General features: G+C 34.0%; 6 protein-coding genes across 10 annotated transcripts in view; 2 read left to right on the top strand and 4 right to left on the bottom strand.

Moving 5' to 3' along the window:
• LOC104786517 (CLAVATA3/ESR (CLE)-related protein 6-like) lies at positions 3,547–4,128 on the top strand. The gene has a single exon (XM_010511941.2). The coding sequence runs from the start codon at positions 3,655–3,657 to the stop codon at positions 3,898–3,900; it is 246 nt and encodes an 81-aa protein (XP_010510243.1). The 5' UTR covers positions 3,547–3,654; the 3' UTR covers positions 3,901–4,128.
• Positions 6,689–7,367, top strand: LOC104786515. The gene is made up of 2 exons (XM_019245852.1): positions 6,689–6,997; positions 7,097–7,367. Exons 1-2 carry the CDS (start codon positions 6,894–6,896, stop codon positions 7,218–7,220), a joined length of 228 nt encoding a protein of 75 aa, XP_019101397.1. The 5' UTR covers positions 6,689–6,893; the 3' UTR covers positions 7,221–7,367.
• Positions 7,298–8,865, bottom strand: LOC104786516 (phospholipase A1-IIbeta). Its single transcript, XM_010511940.1, has 3 exons — positions 8,576–8,865; positions 8,142–8,499; positions 7,298–8,001 (listed from the first exon to the last, which is right to left on the bottom strand). The coding sequence occupies exons 1-3, from the start codon at positions 8,809–8,811 to the stop codon at positions 7,348–7,350; spliced, it is 1,248 nt and encodes a 415-aa protein (XP_010510242.1). The 5' UTR covers positions 8,812–8,865; the 3' UTR covers positions 7,298–7,347.
• On the bottom strand, positions 9,025–14,338 carry LOC104786513 (protein trichome birefringence-like 40). The gene is made up of 5 exons (XM_010511939.1): positions 13,990–14,338; positions 13,260–13,431; positions 9,935–10,110; positions 9,667–9,825; positions 9,025–9,469 (listed from the first exon to the last, which is right to left on the bottom strand). The coding sequence occupies exons 1-5, from the start codon at positions 14,289–14,291 to the stop codon at positions 9,178–9,180; spliced, it is 1,101 nt and encodes a 366-aa protein (XP_010510241.1). The 5' UTR covers positions 14,292–14,338; the 3' UTR covers positions 9,025–9,177.
• LOC104786512 lies at positions 15,758–18,818 on the bottom strand. 5 transcript variants are annotated; one of them, XM_010511936.2, is made up of 6 exons: positions 18,450–18,635; positions 18,255–18,374; positions 17,664–17,786; positions 16,700–17,567; positions 16,248–16,435; positions 15,758–16,141 (listed from the first exon to the last, which is right to left on the bottom strand). In XM_010511936.2, exons 3-6 carry the CDS (start codon positions 17,748–17,750, stop codon positions 15,968–15,970), a joined length of 1,317 nt encoding a protein of 438 aa, XP_010510238.1. In that variant the 5' UTR covers positions 17,751–17,786; positions 18,255–18,374; positions 18,450–18,635; the 3' UTR covers positions 15,758–15,967. The 5 variants fall into 5 exon arrangements, with proteins under 5 accessions (XP_010510238.1, XP_010510236.1, XP_010510237.1 ...); XM_010511934.2 differs by lacking the exons at positions 18,255–18,374; positions 18,450–18,635 and adding an exon at positions 18,659–18,818; XM_010511935.2 differs by lacking the exon at positions 18,255–18,374 and having other exon boundaries at positions 18,450–18,638.
• The window catches only part of LOC104789130 (blue copper protein-like), a 10,299-nt gene continuing 7,044 nt past the window's right edge, over positions 19,576–22,830 (bottom strand). The window contains exon 3 of the mRNA XM_010514872.1: positions 19,576–19,681. Coding sequence (XP_010513174.1) covers positions 19,576–19,681 — 106 coding nt within the window. The remainder of the gene's footprint in view (positions 19,682–22,830) is intronic.

Here is a 22,830-nt window from a genome sequence, read left to right as displayed (position 1 = left end):
CCAAGTTAGCCTCTATCATATTAATCTTAGCATGGTATAAACCAGTGGCTAGTGCAGGTATAGTCTCTAGGACCTTCTTTTGTCCTTTTACATTTTCTGTAATGTATAGGAACTCTCTAGTTCCTTCACCCTTGGTTTCCACATGATAACCATTTAATCTTATATCTTTAAAGCTCAACAAGTTTCTCTTAGAGCTGGGTGAATATAAGGCATCACTTAACTCAATGTGTGTGCCATTAGCCAACAAAATGTGAGCCTGGCCGTAGCCCTCTCTATAAGGTTTGCTATACATGCAATTGTACTAACATTGACATTTTTCATGGTGAGGTTTATAAAATATCTTTTATCTCTTAAAATAGTGTGGCTGGATCCACTATCCACCACTAGTTCACTCATATCCTCAGCCATTTCTATAAAACAACATTTGTGTTTTAACTTAATAAGGCAAATAATTTATAAAATAAATCCTTGAATTTAAACCAAATCAATTATCCAATACATAGAAATAAATCAAAGCATAAAAGCATAGTTTTAAACCAAAATAAAACCGAAAATTCATTCATCCACTTTAAGGAGATCGGAAGTCTCTAGGGAGTCATCATTCTCATGATCGAAGTCTCCTTCATCATCGAGATGCACCAAGTTAGCTTCTGGGTTTTTCTTCAAACTTTCTTGATATGCATCAATAAGATGTTTGGGAGTTCTGCAGTTTCTCATCCAGTGGTTTGACATACCACATCGGTGACAAACCGATTTTGCCTTAGCTTGTGGCTTGGAGATACCACGGCCTCTACCACCGCGTCCGCAGCTGGCTTGGCCTCCTCGACCACCACGTCCTCTGCCACCACGGCCACGGCCGTAGTGTCTCTCTCTGTGGACGTAGTTGGTCTCTTTAGGCTCCTTAGGCTCTGCAGGACTTTTCTTTCCCAAATCCACTTTGTGTGCTTATGGTAATGGGGCTGTACCAGGAGGTCTCATGGCACTATTCATCAGCAACAGTTCATTGTTCTGCTCAGCTAGCAGTAACACCTCATTGAGTGCCCCATACTCGGCATACTTTGTTTGCCGGTATTGTTGCTGAAGAACCATGTTGTTAGGACTAAAGGTAGACAAAGTCTTATCGATTAGCTCCTTTTCTGTTACCACAGTACCACACAGCCTAAGGACTGAGACAATCCTAAAAAGCTCAGAATTATATTCGTCTAGGGTTTTGAAATCTTGGATCCTTAGGTGTTTCCAATCATACTCGGCCTTTGGAAGGAGCACCGTCTTTTGGTGCCCGTATCTGCGTTTAAGCGTTGTCCAAAGGTCGAGAGGATCCTTAATGAATAGGTACTAGTTCTTGAGACTCTCAGCAATGTGGTGATGCATGTGCTGGATACACTTATTCTTTTGCTTGTCCGAGGTCTTGTTACCCTCTCCGACACACTCGAACAAGTCTTTTGACTTTAAGTTGATCTTGGTGTTCATTGCCCATAGCAAGTAGTTGTCACCAGAAGCATTCAAGACTGGATAGTCTAAGCTCTTAAGGCTTGCCATCTGCATATAACAGAAACAGACATCTGAATATTAGCATGCGATATTTGAGATCGAACCATGCACTTCAATCAATAGGACATGCGATATTTGAGATCGAACCATGCCTTAGGCCATGCGATATTTAAGATCGAACCATGCCTTGCCATATTTGGTTTTTGGTTTAAATTCATGCATGCAACAAAAGCAAATAGTCTAATGCATGCAACAATTTTAGATAGGATTTCCTTTTTCTTAAGTTTCCTATTTAGTCTAGGATTTAATCTTTTAAAACTTTTGGATAATTGCTATAATTTTAGATGTTTATCCTAATCAATATTTTTAATTCCGAATTCATGTTTTCATGTTTATGGAATTTTAACAAAACTTTTTCTTTTGATCGGATTCAATCCTAGATCACAACTAATTCATGCAGCCGATTTTAATCATCCTTAAGCAATTTTTGATTTCTAATATGAAGCATGAACAATCCAAGTTTTAAATCTCCTAGAACAGTTAGATTAATGTCTCTATGCTTCTAACAATTTAATTCTAGGTTCTTATGCAACAAAACAATTCAAGCAACATTAAACAATCAATCCGATTTTAAGCTTGACAAAGTTTGGTGCAATTATCAATCAATCTAACAACCTAACAATCCGATTTTAAGTCTTAGGATTTAAGGAATTTAAACTTTGTTAGATTGTGTACTTGGATGTTTTAGGGTCCGATAGTTTTAAGGTTCAATTCGGTCATAGGGTTTTGAGAGGGTTCGATATTGTTTACCTTAACACCACAAGGATTCTGACCGGATATGATCTGGGAGCTAAAGACCTTAGATATCTCACGAACCTCGAACCTCGAACAGCTTCCACGAACCACGAACTGCTTTCCTCGATCACGAACTGCTTCCCGCGAACAACTCCTTGCGCACGAACTCACCCCCGAACCAAGTAACCACAAACCTCGATAAGGTTTTGAGGAGATCTCGATCACGAGCTAAGGATGCTCGTGTATCAATAGAAAGAACTTCGAGATCAAGAGAGAATCTCGAAGGAGATGAAGAACAAGAGGCGGTTTAGGGTTTTAGGGAAGAAGAAGAGATCGGCGGCTGCCTTAGGGTTTTAGGGTTAGAGGCTATCGTGCTGATAACGTGTTATGAATATAGAGTTTAGGGATAAAGCTCTTGTTATTCTTATTGATTATTCCCAAGGTTACATGCATATATATAGTAGAGTACAAGTCTTTAGCTTAAACCGACATAAGGAAATAATGACCGAGTAAGGCTTCGGCTAATGGGCCAAAGGTGTGCGGACTGAGTATAGCCGATGGACCGAGACTCCATGGATAATATACGGGCCGGTCTAGTGAGTTCACTAAGTGTTTCACAACATTTAAATACTTTTTAGTTATTCGTTAGTACACAATTATAATTTTACTATCCAACTAGATAGCCCATAATAATAGAGATAAAACTGAAAATTTATAAATTAAGTATAAAAATATTAAACAACATTTTAGTGAAACAAGAAGACGATATGACATTTATGTATAGGACAGTTGATTCCTAGTACCTACAACAATAAATTTGATAGTTAATACCGTTAGAAAAATCCATGATAAACAACAAAAGCAAATTAATGAATTAATATCTCTACATAGCCTAGTAGTAGTCTAGCCTAAGAATCTAGGTTAGTTGTAATTTTAATACTATTATCCTAATGAACCTTATGTCAAACTTTTTATTAATTCTTAATCAACTATTCATGTAAGGTCAATTCTTATGTCTTACTGGTCCCAAATTTAAATTTCCACCTGAGAATTTCGATCGTTGGGTCAGTAACCCATATCGTAATTAATTATATTAAGTGTCCATGCATGAGTTTTATAATCCAAATATATGAGTCAGATTTGGCTTTCATGGGTTGTTGTGGATCCCATCATGTTCTCTCCACTCCCCCCAACCTACTTGATCCTTAACTCGTTTGATATCTGCGTCTCTAATTATCTATAAATAGAATATCTCAACACATACAAGTCATCATACTCTCTCAAGTCTCAACTCATTTTGCATCTCTTTCTCTCTCTCAATCTCATAAAAATCCCACAAGACACCTTTGTTCTTCTTAATCATCTTTTATGGCGAATTTGATCCTTAAGAAATCTCTAATCATACTCCTAATCATATTTTCATCACCAATCTTGAGTTCTCAAGCTCGAATCCTTCGTGTAGGCCGTGTTGCGACCATGGACAATATGGATAGTCAGGTTCTCCTACGTGAACTTGGGATTGATCTCTCCAAGTTCAAAGGTCATAACGAGAGGCGGTTTTTAGTGGATTCCGAAAGAGTTTCACCGGGAGGTCCTGATCCACAACACCATTGACTCATCTATACAGATATATATATATATATATATATATATATATACGTTATCGGAGATCCAAACGCAAGTAATTGTGACTGATCCATGCAAGTAATTTATATATCGCCATTATATGCTTTTCTTTTCTTTTTCATTAATCTTACGTACAATTTTGTTGTATCAAGGTTTTGGTATTCTTGTACCTCCTTATCATACATCAAGCTTTTTCTCTGTGTGTTTTCTTGTGTATCCAATGAGTTACCTTTTATATAACAGCGATTGGCTTATACTTTATGTTCCCCGGTTTTTATCGTTTGAGTTTTACCTTTTCATTTGTAGGGGAAACAAATAAAGATAAGCCTAGAGGAGTTCATTGATATTACGTTTACTTTTTTCTGTGATTTGATAGCCAAAATGTTTAATATTAAATCTTAGTAAGAAGCGGTGAAGTCGAATATATTGTAAACTAACTTAAACCAAATGATATGCAATCTAGAAAAAGTGATAAAGTTGTTGATAATCACAAGACTATGATATTGTAAATACTGTTTGATGCACTCTTACACTGAATATATAAAGTTCGCCGACATCAACTACAGTGTTGGAAAATTTGAGAGGTTCAAATTGTAAACTAATGAACTCGACAAATGAACACATATTCTCCGCAAAAAGATTATTCTCTACGATCGAATCGATAGATTCATAGTAGATATTATAGTTTTTCATGACTTGATTTGGATGTACTTTAGTATCGATAAATAATATTCTAGCCTTGACATTCTCATATCTGTCTAGGAACGTTCTGCCACCAGTTGAAACCACATAATATTTAGTGTTTGATGACCTATGGCGACAAGATTGGTAAGTAATATAATATACCTTTTAATTTGTCCAAAAGAAAAAAAAACCTTTTAATTTGTAGAAAAAGAAAAAGAAAACAGGAATTTCTTCTTGACTTGTTTTAGGCTTTTAGCAAGATTTATTTTTGGCCTAGCAGTAGTATATATATTGGTGGTAGATACATCAATACATATATACCCTCGTTTGTCATGGCAACGTGATTTTTAAAACATTTAAGATCCAATCTCAACCGGCCGATTGGAACGATAAATTCAGAATCTGGACACTAGCTAGTCTAGTCAAGATGTTATATTTCTAACTAACATATGCGACTTATGCAACCTTGTCAATAACTAATGAACCGTTGATAATCTATGATCTAAATATGATTTATTTTAACACATTAAATTTTAGACAACTAAAAAAAAAATTGCAACCACAATGAATTTTTCTTTTGAAGAAGAAGAAGCAACAACGTAAATAAATAACATGAAATTGTCAGCTCCAGAGCCTTCTTAAGGTGTGATACTATGATTGGTACTAGAGGAAGAAAACAACATGGTTTCAAATTTATATTTTGGTCTTTCTTTTGTAAAAAAAAATTTGGTATTGATGCTGGAATTTTTGGAGTTTTTGTTTGGTATTGAGGTTGATTTTTCTTAATTGGCATAACATGTTTTAAATCTTATAAAAAATTGTATTTCATAAAAATGAAAATTTATGAATGTCAAAAATAACTTGGTATGTTATAAATAATTTATATTGAGATTTCTAGAGTTTTATTTGGTTTTGAATGAAAATTTATGTATATATATATATTTTAGATCAATATTTAAAATTAATATGGTTAAGATTAAGATTAAAAATTTGTTAGATCAAAACGTGGGTATTTTAGTCATTATTCTAATCAAATCCAGCTAGGTGAGAATGTAAATAAACTAAACAAACACATTTCCATTCAGATGCATAATCCAAAAAAACTTTTTTTTTTGAGTCATTTGACATTCAAATAAATCATTTGGATTAAGCTTTTGAATGGATCATTGGAATGAAAATACTAATGAACATGCCTTTTGTCATACAATTCCCTATATATTAATAGAGAAACACTCTCAAGAAAATGCTGATGTGTCGTCGTTAGAAAGCTTGAGACACCAATGATTAAGGAATATTCTTTTACAAATAATTAAAACATCAAACATTTCAATTTTAAAATTTATTTTAATCATTTTTATAACATATTTAATTATTAAAATATAAAATCATTAGATCTAAAACTTTTTCAAAACCGGAATTTGTTCACATATTAAAAAAAACTGATCACTATTCATATATTTAAAGTTTTAAAAATAAAATTATCACAATAATCAATATTATAGAGAATTGACTTATTTAAAATTATTGGTATAATATTTCATGGATGAAACTTAATTACACAAAATAATGAATATTTTTTTTAAAAAAAAATCTTGCATAGATTGAAGAAAGAGCGGATTATAAATATATTTAGTTGATACATAATAGTTTGATCTAAACATATTCTCACGGGTTATATTTTTCTTTTTTACAAAAATAAATTTTAGATCCTAGAAAATAAATTTACTCATAACTTTAATTTTATCTGCATAGATTTATCCTGCGGCTTGTTACTAGTATGCACCAGATTTAGAAAATGGGCCTTATACCACTTGTTGTATATTAAGTGGGCCTTATTTACCAGCAACATAATTGTTTAATAATCCATTTAGTAAGTAAACCCACTTCTCTAACAACAGGCCACACACAACAAAACAATATATATACCCACTACTGTATTTCTCTATATATATCATCGGGAACAAAATTTTATAATGTAAAATCGATCTTCAAGTTCTTCAAAAAAAAGAAGAGAAATAAATTGGTTTCTATATACTAATTAGTCTAATTTTGGTCATAGTAGTCTTAAATGCACTGAAATAATTATAAGGAATTGTCAACCAAATTGAAAAGGAAAGACAGATCAGAGAATCAGATGCACCTAACTTATTATTATGACCTACAAGTTACACCGCGTCTCCTTCTCTCTCTATACACACCCTAATAAGAAGACTTCTACTTAATTGAAAAATCAGAGAAGACGACTCACACAAGTCATCATCATACACAGTTGTAACACTCACCGGAAGAGAGCCACCATGTGCGACGGAGACTGCCGCCCTCTTGGTTTCCTCTTAGGTCTTCCTTTCGCCTTCCTCTCTCTCCTTCTCTCCATCGTCGGTGTCGTCATCTGGATCGTCGGGTCAGTTCCCCTAAATCCCTCACTTTGATCTTGGAGTTTTGGAATCATTCATCACCAATTAATTAGCTTTCTTCTGATTTCTCTCTCTCTCTCTCGCAGATTGTTGTTATCATGCATATGTCCTTGTTGCTTATGTGTGACTGTGCTTGTTGAAATCGCAATTGGGTTGATTAAAGCTCCAATTCATGTTATGGAGTGGTTCATGTCCCAGATCCCTTGTTGATTTGGGAGATCATCATATGTACATATCTTATTATTGGATCCTTGCTTTTTATGTAGTTTGTTATAAAAGATTTCCTGATTCAGATTTGTTGTTCAATAATAACAATGTAGTGTAGCTATATATATATTCATGGGAATTTGCAATGTTCTTCTTCTTCTTCTTCTTCTTCTTGTTCTTTGATCTTGTCCCTATCGCCGTTGAGTTTCCAAGTACCGTCATCACTTTGAACCATTCCTTTGTTTTCAAGAACCCACCCATGTCCTGGTACTAAGTACTTATCTTCAAGAGCATCTAATCCCTTGTTCACCAGAGCAATGTCGCGTTTAATCTCTAGTTTGAATTCTCCTTGATTGTGTTGTGTACCCGCCACGCCGTGTAAGTAAGCCTCCAGGTTATGGAAATGTCCTAGGTTTAGAGACCGTTTCAGGTACTCTGATTTCAGTGTGTTGATCTGAAGCTCTTCTCCCACATCTGTGAACCTGAATACAGGGTAACGTGGGATGAGATCCGGGACATTTGTTACTCTTAAGATGTGGAGGTGTTGGAACGATTCCACGAGTCTTTTGAAGCTGCGGTCACCGATTCGGGGACTGCCGAAAGCGAAGACTGTGACACAGGATAGCCTCTGTTGTAGACTTGGTGTGATCTTAGGGAACTCGTTGTGGAGAAAGTCTGCGGCGGATAGAATTGAGAGAACTGCGCCTAAGCTATGTCCTGTTAAGGTGATGGTAACTTCTTCGTCTTTGTACAGTTCTAGTAACCTGTTGAGCTCTCCTTGAACCTGAAAACAAGAAAATATTAGGGATGTTAAGGAAGGTCAAAGCTCCGCAGGGTGGCCACTGGCCAGGCCAACTGGTCACAACTATCAACAAATCTATATTTAGACGTTAAGTTAGTAAGGGATCATGTTATTGTAGAGACCTGTTCACGTGCACTGGTCTTGTCAAAACGTGAGCGTGGATCAGTGGATGTATAAAGAGACAGCCAACCATTGGCTACGCGAGGCGGGTCATTTGGGGTAGCTCGAGGGAAAACCGTTTCAGCTGATTCAAGTGGGAAATCGAAATCGTTAGCCCACTCATATAGCTGAATCGTCCCTCGCCATGCTACAACAATGTCCCTTCTCCCTAGCAACCTCTTGCCTTCGTCCGTAGCCACCGCGATGTAACCCAACCAGTTAGACTCTTTGTTCCATGCTTCCCTTGACAATGATTTGATTATGAAACATTCTGGTAACCTTATCGACGACGTTCCGTATATGAATTTAGTCACCTCGTACCTGTTTTGTCACATGTTTTATAATGGGGTTTGCACGAAAACAAACCCTTTGAATGATCCCTGTAGACGTTTGTTACCTGAAAGGGTTGGCTTTGAGGTAGCCAGTTCTAGCAAAGAGCTCTTCTTTGGTGTAGCAGCTATCTCCTACATATTTAGACCGGCGGTCACTATTGAAGGCAACGTACCCAACCTCAGCCATGTCACCATAGTGTACGATGTAGCGGCGTAGATCCAAGTCAAGAGGATCAAGCAGGTCTTTCCATTTGCTAGTGCCGCTCAGTTCCTTCCATCTTTTAGCGATGTCTCCCACCATTTTTCGCTTATCTTCTAATCCAAACACCCTCCGATCCTCATCTTTGTGTCCTTGGGGAAATTTGTTTGGAGTGTCCAAAAGTTTGGATAATGCGTGAAGTATTGGTCCTTAATACATGCTCTTCACATAAGTTTTGCTTTGTGTAAAAGACTTGTAAGTGTATATTCCTCACGTTATAATGGGTTGTATTAAAAAATAACAATATAACAAAAGTATGGAGAAATTAAGTCCCGATGAATGCATGTAACTTGTATTAATGTTAATTACATTTAGGATTAAATTAACAAAGGAAGAATATCAATCACAATCACAGGAACTTCACAATTCATAAAATGGTAGAATAAAATCAAATATGTAAAACGAGAACTAAGAAGTGAGAGATGCGTAGAGAAGTAAGTTCCAAGTATCAGGGAGTCCAGGGAGACACCAATGGCTGCAGTCTAGACCCTTTGAGAGACCATTGTAGAGACTTGGATGCGCGTCTTTGTGATATTCTGAGAGAGAAGTGAGATCAAGAAGATGGACCGGTTTCTTGATCCGGCTCAACACTTTGTTAACCACAATCCAACCTAAGGGCAATCCTCCTGGATATCTTTGTCCCATGAACGGCTGAGTTTGGCCCTTGCACGACTTCAGTGGTTCGTTCCACTCTCTTCCGCTGTTTTAAGACAATTAATGTTTTGAAAATGTTTGTTAAAATCCATTGGCCTCGCTCCAATTCAAAATTATATTGGTATTAGATAGACTGATTCTTTTGTTTTTTAGTTTGACTATAGAGTTCCAATGTAGGATTCCCTTATTTTAAATCAAGTGTGAGAGACAAAAGAGAAAGCGAGAAAGTAAAAGAACACTTACTCATAGTGGACAGGAGAAACACCTTGAAAGAAGACTTGAGTGCGTGAAGGGACAATGTTATGGTTAATCCAACGAGCCCATGTGTTAAGTCCTTTGTAATAAGCAACAAGCCTGTTCATGTCTTTGTACAATTGGTTTCCTTCCCTCATATAATCCCACCTGGCATACCATTATTAAGCATATTTGGTTAAGAAGCTAGCTTATATAATTGATAAAAATATATATTACTAAAAGAGAGAGCGTTTAGAGTTAAGTTAAGTGATCGTACGGCTGGAGTCCGGAAGTGTGAGTCCACCAGTGCCACGAGTTAAAGATAAGAACGTCCATGCCAAGCCAAGCATTGGCTTGTTTGATGGAGTCAAGCACAAGCACTCGTCCTGCCTTTTCTTGAACCACATCTACGAGAAACTGTGTTCTGTACAGAAGTATCGTCACCCCATATTCCTACCCATTTTTCAATTAAAGGCATGTAAGTTATTTACTTAGCGACAATAAAATGACATAAGACATTGCGTCAACTGTGTTCATGTAGTTAAATTAGTTTTGTGTGCAAATTGACCATGAAAAAGTCGGTTGGGAAAAACAAACTATATACATATGTTAGCTTAACTCTTCTTATACCATTTACATAATTTGACTCCATTTAAATGATGTTGGTCAGAAGTCAGAACTGATACCTAAGCATCCATATATATTATGTATATATACTATCATGTCAAACCGGTATATTTTCAAATATTTGAACGAGGCATTCATGGAAAAGGAATTGATAATTGTGTCATTGTGTGTGTGTGTCTGTGCGCGCGCGTATGCTTGCGTATGTGATTCAACATCAATATAGAAAATAGAGTAAAATCAAAATTTGAAAATACTATCTTAAACATGTATATTCTTATATTCTGTAATTATGCCGTCGATCGTATTTTATACAAGCCATAGAGAGAAAGACACGTACCAAACCTATGAAGTAGCTAGTGATCTAAGTCAGCCCCAATAGAGACAGACTTGTCACTGTTTAATCTCCGTGTAGATGTAAATAAAATGGAGATCCCAAAAAAAAAATATATATATTATAAACTGTTTATGTTATAGAAAACGACAATGAAGAAGACGACATTGACCTTTAAGTGGTTGTCAAAATCATTTTGAGGATGGTGTTTTTATGATCCAATCTGTCGTGTATGTTTGGTTTTGTTGAAAAGTCTCTTAGAAAGCTTAATTAATGACTGCGAGTACGACTTATGTTAAAAGGGTCCGTATTAGTTTCTTTGCTTACACCTTAACTAGGTACTATCCCGCGGTTTTGCGGGCTGAATTTTTTTTGATAAAAATTTGTAATAATTTCTTTTGTTATTATGTTATTTATAATAGTTTGTGATTAAAAATTCGTTGTTTATATTATAATTTTTGTATTTTAAAAATGTTTATTGAAAACCTGTCAATAAAACATTTGCATTTAATGAATAAAATTATTTAAACATTTGTGAAATCTTTGCTATAGTTGTGAAGTAAGTAAAAAAATATAACTAAAATGTAAAAAAGAATATTATCTGTTAGTTTTTTTAAAATATAAATTAGTTTTGATTCTAACAGATTTTTTTTTACTTTTCTACAATTTATTTTATTTGATGTTTCCCCTATTTTTGTTTTTTAATCGGAAATATTTATTTAATCTTAATTAAGTTTTTTAATGGCAATTGAATGTAATTTTTACACATTTTATGATTAGTTTTATATTTGTACTTCCCAATTAATATAGTAGGATATTGTCGTAACTACAAATATAATATCCCTACAACTTGCAAAAGTATAATAAGAAATCTTAAATAAATTAACCATATAGTATTATCCTAAGTAACCAGGGGCAGATCTATAGTGTTATGGGGTGGGGCACGTGCCCCATACTCTTTTAAATTTTATATTTATGTAGGCTCAGCTCAAACATTCGGTTAACCCGGTGCTATCATGAAATAAAGACTCTAAATATACAACAAAAAATCAACTTAAGATAATTACATCTTTTAGTTTTGTTCAGAAAGCTTTTTACATCGGCAATTAAAGAAAACAGAGGACAAAAAAGAAGAACAAACTAATGGGCATACAGAAAACTTGACATGAAATTTTTTTTTTGGACTTTGGACCCAGTGCTGTTGCACCGCTCGCACATGTCCAGAGCCGGGACTGATTTGTGACCCTTAGATATTGTTATCGTATAGTTTATTTGGTTACGAGGTGCCCCATACTGAATTTAGAGAGATTGGTTCGATGTCCCACATTGTAACTTAATTTTTTTTATTTTTTACCTTTTTGTTTTCTTTTGATTGCTTCTTTTTAGTGTTTTTCTCTTTCTTACATGTTTTTTTTTTTGTAATTCTTTGTTATAATTGGTGTTCCATTTTACTGTGTCTATCTATCAAATTATGTTTATTCAATTTTTATTTTCTCTTTCTAATTCCATTTTAACTTTCAAAAAATATTAAATCATCATTTTATACTGTAAAGATTATGTTTGAATCTTAAAATGTTAATAAAAAGAGTACCTTAGTAAACATTTTGTTATCTTCTTTGTTTTTAATTTTATATATAGTTTAAATATTTGTAATATTTTAGAAATGTAAATTCAAATCATAGTTTTACGGATAAATTCAAAAAAATTGGTGTCATATAAAAAAAATTGATATCTTCTTGGATTTCATATTTTAAAAGTATTTAAAATTAGTTTTATTTAATATTTATTATCATTTAAATTTTAAATTATTAATTGAATAAAATATGTGCTCCAGTTAGAATAATTTTCTGGATCAGCCACTATAAGCAACCCAATCTTTTTGAAAAACAAGATAATCATTTTCAGAAGATAAAATTAGATGGTGACGTTGTAGGAACCCTTTTTCAAAATCAATGTGGAAATATTTCGCAGTCATATAGTATTAATCTTCTTATTATTACTATCTGACAAGTGTTTCGGTCTATCGACCCCTAAACTTGGAAACCAAAAGAGCTACTACGTATCTGATAATTTGAGATAGCGTTATGATGAAGGCACGTAATAGCAGGGCCTACTCTTTCTTTTTTTTTTTTCTTTTTTTTTTGTTATTTTCTGATGTGTATTTTAAAAGCCAAAAAAAAAAAAACCCCAAAAGAGTTGAAAGTGGAGACAGCATTAACACTGTTTATAACTTCATGAATTACCAAAAAAAAACATGAATTATTTTCTCATATTTTCAGATTATCCAAATAAGATTATCTTTCGCAAAATATCAGAATGTGCCGTCTTAAATTAACTTAAAATGTGCTATTGTCGGTAAGTTCTAACTATATTAGAGATAAATCAGTTACTAGTAAGACAAAAGATTTGGCAAGGAGGACTGTACAATCATTATTTATTTTTGTACAAATTAATAATATAAGTAGGCTTTCTACTTTATAGTGGTGAATTCGGTGTTCACTTGATAAAGCTAGGATGAAATCAAGAAAGAATGATTAACAACAACAACACCAAAAAAAGTCAATGAGTTAAAAGTAATTTATATGCAACGCTTACTTTTATGTGAAGTTAGTGATGAAAATGAAAATGGAAAAAAAAAATAAACCTGGAAAGTGAGGGAAGTGAGAGGTTGGTTTCGACGAAGAGAGTACTTAGTATTAGGAAGAGAAGCATGAAGCATGCAGGCCAACGATTCGAACATGTTGAGACTCAGTGAGTCACCTACCAACATTATCTTCTTCCCTCTCATTCTCCTCATAAAATTCGCCCCATCGAATCTGTAATGTCATTTAATAAACATATTAATATCTCAAAAACCTTTAAAATAAAATGTTAATATCTCATTCGAAAAACATATCTCATAAGTCATAAACTTTGACTACATATACGTTTCTTTTAACATAGATTCCCTCTGTTTTATATTACTTGTCAAAACCACGTAATTAGATTTTTTAGGTATTATATACGTTTTTTTAGCTACTTCTAATTTCACGTAATTAACGACGGCAAACAAAGATAGTATAGTTAGAACTTTCATCATGGTTCTGTCGTTAAAAACATTTTACGAAACCATTGAGACCATTGAGAAACTATTGAGACAGAGGGTCTCAGATTTGTTCGTGCCAGCCTATACATTTCGTGTTCAATTTTTTGGGTCAAATGAACTCCTAATCTTTACTAGCTAATTTTACAAAACTTACATATTGTATAACTATTTATATATATTATATATTATAAAATGCAAAAAGAAAGTATTTGAACTATTCGAAACCTTAGCTTCTCTTCTAAAATATTCAAAACTTTAGTGGTTAATAATAATACATATGCAAAAGTACCTGGGGAGAGGACATGAGAAAGGTTGCCATCGGAAGTGTTGATAGTTAGTGTCAGGACGACCAGCTTTCTGGCAATTGAACTCAGAATCGATAAAAGGACAAGTATAGGCACTGTAGAGAGGATATGAAGGATCATAGACCCATTTGCCTCTAGAAAAATTGCATCTCCCTCCACTCAACAAGCTTGAGCTTGTGTTGTTTTGTCCCAAGAACTGTTGTTGAGATTGTGCTAATAGTACAGGGAATGAAGAGAAGAGTATGAGAGACAGAGAGGCTAAGTTGAGTAGGAAACAGAGTCCCATCTTGTTTTTTGAGGTTGCCAAATAAAATGATAAACTTATTCTTCAAGCCTCAAGCTTTTTATAGATAAAAATAAAAGTCTTTGTTTCTACAGTGAGTTTTCTTCTTTGCCTCTCTTGTTATATTTATGTATATACATCATTTTACATATTTATTTCGTGGACAATCATTATGCTTAAGATATACTTTAAGAGCTGAAAAAGGTGATATAAAATCAAACAGATTAATAACACCAAACTCTTTATAAGCCAATTGGTTATATGTATTTGAAACTAAAATCGTAAGTTCAGCTAACATTATTTTATAAGGGTTTTAACAAAACCATACTAGAAAAAAAAACCTACATATCTAATATTATATTAATGTCAATCATAAGAAATTTTTTTCACATAAATTGGATAAATTAAATCAAATCAAAGTAAAACTAAAATATCGTATTACTCATAGTGTCACTACCAAACTCACATATTGGTTATTGACAACAGGATGAGTTATAAAATTCGAGAGATTCCTTCTAGTTCACATCAATCATGTTGTGGTTATCAAATTTTCATGAATCTTTTTTTTTAACGGTTTATATTTTATCTGCGCAGCCATTGGTTTAACATGCATGTTGTAATATACTATGGGAATGAAAAGACAAGGCTGATGTATGTGTATAGGAGCAATTTGCACATGTTATGATGGTGTTTAGGGTGGCTTGCTTTTTCCAACTCGACCACCACTCACTCCCTAAAAACTTACTTCTCTTTTAATTTTCTTCATCTTTTGTTTCTTTATAACTAAATAAGCTTCTTTTCAAAAATCTACCCCTAACGAATGCTTTTATCTGATTTAGGTAATGCAATGAATCGAACCATTTCAACTTTGACTACTTTTAACAAATTTATATAGAAACAAAGGTAACAATTTCTGTAAGCATCAATTCCAATAATACTCATTTGGCTCATCTTCCAATTCAAATATGTTAATGATTATATACCTTCATTAGCAAGCTGTGATTTAAAACTAGAAGATTCCTTCCATTAGCTATTATTCATTCATCAACAAATTCAATTATTACTTCAAACGTCGAGTTACTGATTATTGTTCTGTCTCTTTCCAAGCATAAAAAAACAAGAAAACTAAATATAAAAAGTGAAATGTAAAATAGCACAATAGGTCGAAGGTGAAGATACTTTATAGGGGCTTATCGGATTCATAACTCCTAGAAAATTATTTGAGAAAATGACTATAGTTTCCTGTTTGAAGAGAAATATATATATATATATATGGTTCAAATCGTTCCAAACATTGTGAATTTAAATTAAAATAAAATAAAAACTCTAAGAAAAGGTAATGATGTGGAGTGGTCCTAAATTTAGAACAAATTGGAAATGTAAGATAGACGAAACAAGAAAACAATTATTACACAACCACCAAGGGAAAGACTTTTTTTTCTCCCACAAATATTCACAGATGCAGACAATTTTGTAAAAAACATATTTACTTGAAATTATAAATAAAAATTTGATAAATAAGTATATTAGAAGCCTTATTAAATTATGTAACCAGAGCCAGCAGAGGAAGCCTTTTAAGCTGCTTCTTATGTTTTGCTTAATACATTCTTTTATATACACATAGAGAGAGTGTGAGAGAGTAGTAGAGCTATATTATCCTCTGTGTACCATTAAACATTTTACAGAAGCTCCCATTCAGATTCTTCTGATGATTGGTTTTCCTCTACCGGTTTCGGATTATCGCCACATTCTCTCCCATTCTCAACATCTTCTGCGTACCATTGACGCGCAAGTCGCTTGTATTCTTTTTCTCTGTTTTGCTTCATTCTTGAAGATATAACGTCTCTGATCTTCTGTGGGATCAGTTTATGTTATAAGGCAGTGTTACTTTCTGTGTGGTGATAAATATGCAAACATGAAAACCAAAGAAAAGAGAAAGAGATAAAGAGAGGAACAAACCTTGTATGGTTTGTGTTTGTCATCCTCCATCTTGTCAGGAAATACACAATGGAGTTCGTCTCTGTCCACAAGTATACAGCTTTCTTCAACTGATCCTCCAATAAGATGTTGGAGAATGTTGGACTTTTGCTCTAAGACAGAACTCGAACTTGTTTCCATTGAATCCTCATCGGTTTCCTTTCTGCAATCTGAAAACAAGAAGCCAAAAAACCAAGATTAAGTGAACTGCTTCAAATCATGAGCCAGTTTCTTCCTTTTGAAATTCCATTTCCAATGCAAACAGCAAACAACTATATGGAATCGCATGATCACTATATTAATCCAAATGAAACAGAACCTATGGGATGTGGTACTCGATATGATTGTGTACCAGGATCCAACTTTAAAATCCATAGTTTCAAAACAAACGATTGAGATAGAGAGAAAAAATTTTAAAAAAGCAGAAATGTTACCATCAGATCCTGCAGGTAAGCTAGTAGCAACAGATGGTTGAATCTCTGAATCTTGACTTCTAACAGAATTAACAACCGTAAGACCATGTTCAATCTCAGTTCTAATCTCTGAATCTTTACTTCTAACAGAATTAATCGCTGTCAGACTGTTTTGATTTTCGGGTTTATTCTCTTTCTGACCTTCCTTTTTAGAGATGAGTCTTTCTACTTCACCTGGAGGAGTATCACTTGGCCTTACAGTTTTGACGTCATCTTTGATACTATGAACCATTGATAAACTACTTGAGTTTACAGTTCCAACATTATCCTTAACACGAGCACTATGAACCATTGATAAACTCCTTGAGTTCACAGTTCCAACATCATCTTTAACACGAGCACTATGAACCATTGATAAACTCCTCGACTTTACAGTCCCGACATCATCTTTGACACAAGCACTATGAACCTTTGATTGGATAATAGGCCTGGTAACTTGAAAAGGCTCCTCTTTTTTAAAGATCTGTTTGCGGCCAACTTTTCCTCTTCTATATGGACCACCATAACTATACTGTCTCGGAGAAGTACATATATCATAATCATCTGCATCAAGACCACGCAATTTCATAGCACATCCATCCTTCTTCCCTTCAGTAACCTCTTCCTCTTGCTTCACATCTCTGGCTTTTCGGTTCACGCTTTCTTTCTTCTTCTTGAAGGAACAAACAGGAGCGTATTCATTTAACATAGAAACAGGTAAAGGTTTTCCTGAACCTACAGAGTCATCATCATCATCATCAGGAAGCAAGTCTTGAACCACATCCGAACAGAACTTCTTGACACTATTACCAACCGTATGAACTTGGTTCTCAACGTATTTTGCGGTATCCTAAAAAACATAAAAGAAGCAAACCAAGAGTTAAAAACAAAAGATACAAATCGACATGGTACAATTACAAAGTTCTTACACCAACAAAGCATTCACCTGCACAATGATTTCTTCAACCTCTAAGCACATTGCTTCAAACTTCTGGTACACATTCCCAACCCATTTTATACCTTTAAAATCCATAATTCCTCAGAATCCAACAACGTCCTTGTGTTCCTTCTGTCAATGCCCAACAACCAAAAAAGAAAATTCAGAGAGAGAATAAACATACGCGGTAAACGTACACACAACATCAACTCTTTAGTTAAAGAAACAAGATTGCTAAAGAATAGAAAGCTCATAGCAAAAGAGACAGTTGCTTAGCCGTTATTCCAAATAGATTATCCAAGAGATGATGGCTAATGCAACTTCTAAGCAAAACCTCAAATCCTAGGAGCCTTTTAGACGGTATCTTCTTAAACTAAAACAAGTTCCTCAAGAAGAGATATAATATTAGCACATCCTTATCAGATAAGATCTTTTGACTGCAAATATAAGCTATGTCTCTGTATCACATGTTTCTTTCTTCTATTGAAAACAGAAATTGTCAACACCAAATTGAAAACAATCAACGATCATAATAGGACAAAACCAAATGTTATCATCTACAGAGAGACAAAATTAGAAAGAAAGAAGAAGAAAAAATACCAAAAGGAAACGAATTGATTCTTATACTAAACAGCTGATTGCTTCTTAAAATCAAAACTTGGAAACCCAAAAATTGAAAGATTTAAGCTTGTGATAGACTTGCTAACACAACAAAATAATCTGGAAAAAAAAAAAAAAGGAACAAACTTTATCATAAAAATCAAAATTTTCGAAGAGAGAGAGAAACAAACTTACAAAACCTCGAAACCCAAAACGTGGGAAAGGAGAAATTTCACAGACTTGGGGGCAAAAAAACGTGATCAAGTGTAAGAAGAACAAAAACCCTAAAACCCAGGAAAGCCTCTTTTGCAATCAATCAGAAATTGAGAAAACAAAAAAAGGAATAAACTTTAGAATTGGGATAACAGAGAAGAAGAAGAAGAGGAGGAGACGGGATCATTAACCTCAAAGCAACGTTCACTCGATTGATAGAGAGAGAGTTTTCGTTTTCGTTTTCGTTTTCGTGAGAGAGAGTAAGTTATTACGATGAAGCAAACAACAGATCAAAACCAAATAAAAATCATAACTTTTAAAGAAGCTCTCTGCTCTTTTCCTCTTCTTATTTATGTTTTTTTGTTTACAGGTATAAAAAAACAATCCGGGTTCGGGTTTGTTTGACCCGCCTGGTTCGATAGACCCACCCAGGATTGCGTTGACAATTATTTAATTTTACCAACTTTTCTTTTTGGTTGGTTTATATGGGAAAGTGTGAATATCTGCTTTTTTAATTTCGACACGTGTTCACGCTAATGTATTCCACTTTTGGATTCTTATGTTTGTAATCAAAATCACACAAGTTTCGTTAGATTTCTTTTGGGTTCGATTTTATGTTTCTTCGAGATCTTTGATGATGGTAGGATTAATTTAGAAGATATTTAACGACTTATTATTAATCAAAAGGATAATGAGTGTGAATTGTTACAGGCTTACAGCGGGTGGGATGAACAAATCTTTCTCCAAATTAGACCGTTCTGTTTTTAGCGTGGATAACAAATCACTACAACCATTCACAACTAATCATTCTTAATTTTTTGATCTTTAAGGATGTTTCAATTTCATCATAGTTTGATAAATATTTTTGTGATTTCAGAATCGAAGTTACGTTTATTTATATTATTAGCCGATGAATTGTATTTTAGTTATCTTTTTTTTTTTTTTTTCAAAAAGTTCCTTTTATATATCAAACCATATCTTCATCCATACATGGAAAGACCGTTTTGGAGATTCAAAATTATTACAGCAACCTTTAAAGACAACTAACTTTAGAAAACAACATAAACACGATAATTAGTTGGAAGATGATGAAGGAAGTCCATCGTCATCACACCACAGTAAGACCTCCCATACAATGAAGATCATTGTATCTAGTCTCAAAGCATACTTCATAAGCAAGAGTAATGATTGATTCGGACACACCATCTTCTCCTCTGCAAAAAGATTTCTTGTAAAGGTCTTCATGAATTTCTTCACAACCTTTAGCCTTCATCAAACACGAAGCTCAAACCACACCAAAAGGTGTAACAAGCATCCACTAGCAAAGCTGAAACGTATTTTACAACAACAGCTCAAGTACGTAAACTTTTAAATTAAACAAAGCCCAAGAAGAAGACACAACATCAAAGACGTGTCATCACGATTTTGATGAGCTGGGGACACGTGTTCTGCCCACAACTTCCGCTACATGCAATTCCAACACCGGTGAATCTGAGGATGTCGCTGAAATTCACCAACTAACATCGTTGATTTGATCACCGAATAAGGCCAAACACGATTTACACCAAAAACATCAATCTCCAATCTCACCGGTTGCTAGAAACTCAAAGGAATCCGGCAAAACACGGGTAAGAGAGATTCGGAATTGAAAAGGCCACGGTTGCCTATCAAAGAGAAACTCTGAAATCATGAAAGAGCAGCCAAAGGGAATCAAAATTTTCAGGGGCAAGTTGAGCAACAACAACAACTTAGGCCAAGAGAAAACTCAATGGACGTGAAGCAGAATTGACGAAATCGCCAACACCAACCAATCAGAGATCCAAAGAGATTATTAGAAAAAGAAAAAAATAAGGAAGAAACCGAAAGGAGAAAACTAAACTCCGCCGGAAAAAGAAACTAAAGCCAGTCATCGCCGCTAATGAAGCCGGTCGATACCAGACGAGAGCCAGCTTTCGCCGCTAATGAAACCGGTCGATACTGGACGAGAGCCAGCCATCGCCACTATTGAAGCCGGTTGATGCTGGACGAGAGCCGACCACCACCGCTGTGTAACACGGAAGATGTCGGACGGCTAACCGGTTAATACACCATACGGCGACAAGGAAATCACTTTCTCTCTCTAAAAGATGTAGAGAGCGAGAAGAGAGAGAAAGATGAAGAGTATTTTAGTTATCTTGTAAGTGATAAAATTGTATTTTAGTTGGGCTCAATAAAATTGGCCCACTTCTAATTCCGTACTGGTTCCATTCAGATCAAAATTAAATTAATAAATAGTTACAAAAACTTGATATGTAGATTAAACTAATAAACACTTTCTACAAATATAATACTTATCTTATTATATAAAGTTGGGTTTTGAAAGTTAGCTATTAACAAGATTTTGACACATATCAAATTATTAATTTGAGATTTTGACATGTGTAAAAGTTAATATTTAATAGCATAAATTTAAGATAATGACAAAAAAACAAAAAAAAATTGTTTAAACAATATTAATAATGTAAAAAGATAATTATCAAAAATTACAAAAAAAATAAACAGTTTTTTTAAAAACTAATTATAATGAGATCATATATTTCATAAAATTTAAAATTATAACATTATTTACTTATTTTTAATTTTAAGTTATTAATTAAAAAAATAGAAAAGGGATTAAGAGACATGTACAGTTGATTATTAATTTTAAAAAATGTAAATACTCACTTCTACATAAACATAAATCGTCTCACATTTTTCATCTAACAAAATAATTTATTCAAAAACACTGCTCTAAACTTTGTTCTATTGGTAAAAAAATTTTAATGAGAAGGTAAATTTTCTTTATTTTTTTTTTAACTAAAAATTTCTCCTACTTTCTCCTTTTTTCAGTTTGGAATAGGTAAGAGATTAATATGTTGGCCCAAACAAAAATGTAAGATTAATATATGTGTCTTCTTTTTCTAATACTGTATTTTAAATTTTATTGTAGTGTTTTTAGATTATTTTATTTAATTTATATTTTCATCTCTGATTTGAGATTCATATATTATCTTGCTTATAATTTTCTATTATTTCTTTAATTATGTCAAATTAATTTTCTTCTAATTTTTCAACTTTGATTGGTTGGTCATAGACGTTTTTTTATGCAAACATAATTGTTTCCCTTTGATTCAATCTCAAAGGAAGATAAAGAGTAGAACCCCATCAACCTAATGGTTGGATAAAATAGGCTAATCAAACACAAACTTACAACAAACATATATTGATAGATAGGAAAAGCATAAACTGTTTTGTGTCATAATAATGTGTCAAAGACACTTCCACAAATACATTAAGAAATATAACATTAGTTACTATCAAAAGATTTTGTGACGTTGGAAAAAGGGCTTTTAGTTTTATTGGTTGCCGGAGCATGCCACTTTGAGATAGCTAAAAGACGTAAACATGTTCTCTCCACACATGAGTAAGGCAGAGACAAGGTTCTCTTCATGGTGGAAGAGGTTGGACGCCTGCAAGGTTATCTCCCCAAGGAAGGAAGGCAGAGCCACGGTTCCCTTCATGGTGGAGGAGGTTGGACACAAGGTTCTCTCCATAAGGGAGGAGGGCGGAGCCGAGGTTCTCTCTATGGTTGGTCATACACTATTGTGTGATACATCGTTGATTAGTATACTATGTAATATATTTTTTATTTGAGAAGTTTCTTGAACCGATAATTTTAGTGTGTAAAGAAACTATGCAAAAGTAAAAATAAATAGACGTATAATAGTTGGCTGAATGTGTTTATATAGATATTTTCCTATGTGGTGGTAAAGAATATATTTGTAATATATAATATACTTAGATGTAAAAAATACACCTAATGGTTGGATAAAATAGGCTAATCATACACAAGCTTACAACAAACATAGATAGATAGATTGGAAAACTATAAACTGTTTTTGATAGATCCATAGGAGCTCGGAGACAGAGGCTATGTACATCATTGTGTGTCAAAGACACTTCCATGAATACATTGGGAAATTTAACATTAGTTACTCTCAAAAGATTTTGTGACATTGGAAAAAGGCTTTTAGTTTCATTAGTTGCCGGAGCATGCCACATTGAGACAGCTAAAAGACGTAAACATGTTCTCTCCACACATGAGGAGGGAAAAAACCAAGATTCTCTCGATAGTGGAGGAGGTCAGACGCATGTAAGGCTATCTTCCCAAAAGAGGAAGGTGGAACCAAGGTTCTCTTCATGGTGGAGGAGGTTGGACACATGATTCTCTCCATAAGGGAGGAGGGTGGAGCCGAGATTCTCTCCATGGTTGGTCATACACNAAGGAAGGCAGAGCCACGGTTCCCTTCATGGTGGAGGAGGTTGGACACAAGGTTCTCTCCAT

Source organism: Camelina sativa, chromosome 5, assembly GCF_000633955.1.
Source record: "Camelina sativa cultivar DH55 chromosome 5, Cs, whole genome shotgun sequence".
Lineage (NCBI taxonomy): Eukaryota > Viridiplantae > Streptophyta > Magnoliopsida > Brassicales > Brassicaceae > Camelina > Camelina sativa.
Note: the sequence above shows the minus strand (reverse complement) of the source record. Positions and strands in the feature narration are given on the sequence as shown.

Coding starts and splice junctions, on each gene's coding strand:
- LOC104786517 (XM_010511941.2), top strand. CDS start 3,655: ATGGCGAATTTGATCCTTAAGAAATCTCTAATCATACTCCTAATCATA.
- LOC104786515 (XM_019245852.1), top strand. CDS start 6,894: ATGTGCGACGGAGACTGCCGCCCTCTTGGTTTCCTCTTAGGTCTTCCT. Junction 6,998..7,096: donor GTCGTCATCTGGATCGTCGG/GTCAGTTCCCCT, acceptor TCTCTCTCGCAG/ATTGTTGTTATCATGCATAT.
- LOC104786516 (XM_010511940.1), bottom strand. CDS start 8,811: ATGGTGGGAGACATCGCTAAAAGATGGAAGGAACTGAGCGGCACTAGC. Junction 8,500..8,575: donor CTCAAAGCCAACCCTTTCAG/GTAACAAACGTC, acceptor GTGACAAAACAG/GTACGAGGTGACTAAATTCA. Junction 8,002..8,141: donor AGACCAGTGCACGTGAACAG/GTCTCTACAATA, acceptor TCTTGTTTTCAG/GTTCAAGGAGAGCTCAACAG.
- LOC104786513 (XM_010511939.1), bottom strand. CDS start 14,291: ATGGGACTCTGTTTCCTACTCAACTTAGCCTCTCTGTCTCTCATACTC. Junction 13,432..13,989: donor TTCTCATGTCCTCTCCCCAG/GTACTTTTGCAT, acceptor ATGACATTACAG/ATTCGATGGGGCGAATTTTA. Junction 9,826..9,934: donor CACACTTCCGGACTCCAGCC/GTACGATCACTT, acceptor ATGGTATGCCAG/GTGGGATTATATGAGGGAAG.
- LOC104786512 (XM_010511934.2), bottom strand. CDS start 17,750: ATGGATTTTAAAGGTATAAAATGGGTTGGGAATGTGTACCAGAAGTTT. Junction 17,568..17,663: donor TTGAAGAAATCATTGTGCAG/GTGAATGCTTTG, acceptor TATGTTTTTTAG/GATACCGCAAAATACGTTGA. Junction 16,142..16,247: donor ACAAACACAAACCATACAAG/GTTTGTTCCTCT, acceptor CTGATCCCACAG/AAGATCAGAGACGTTATATC.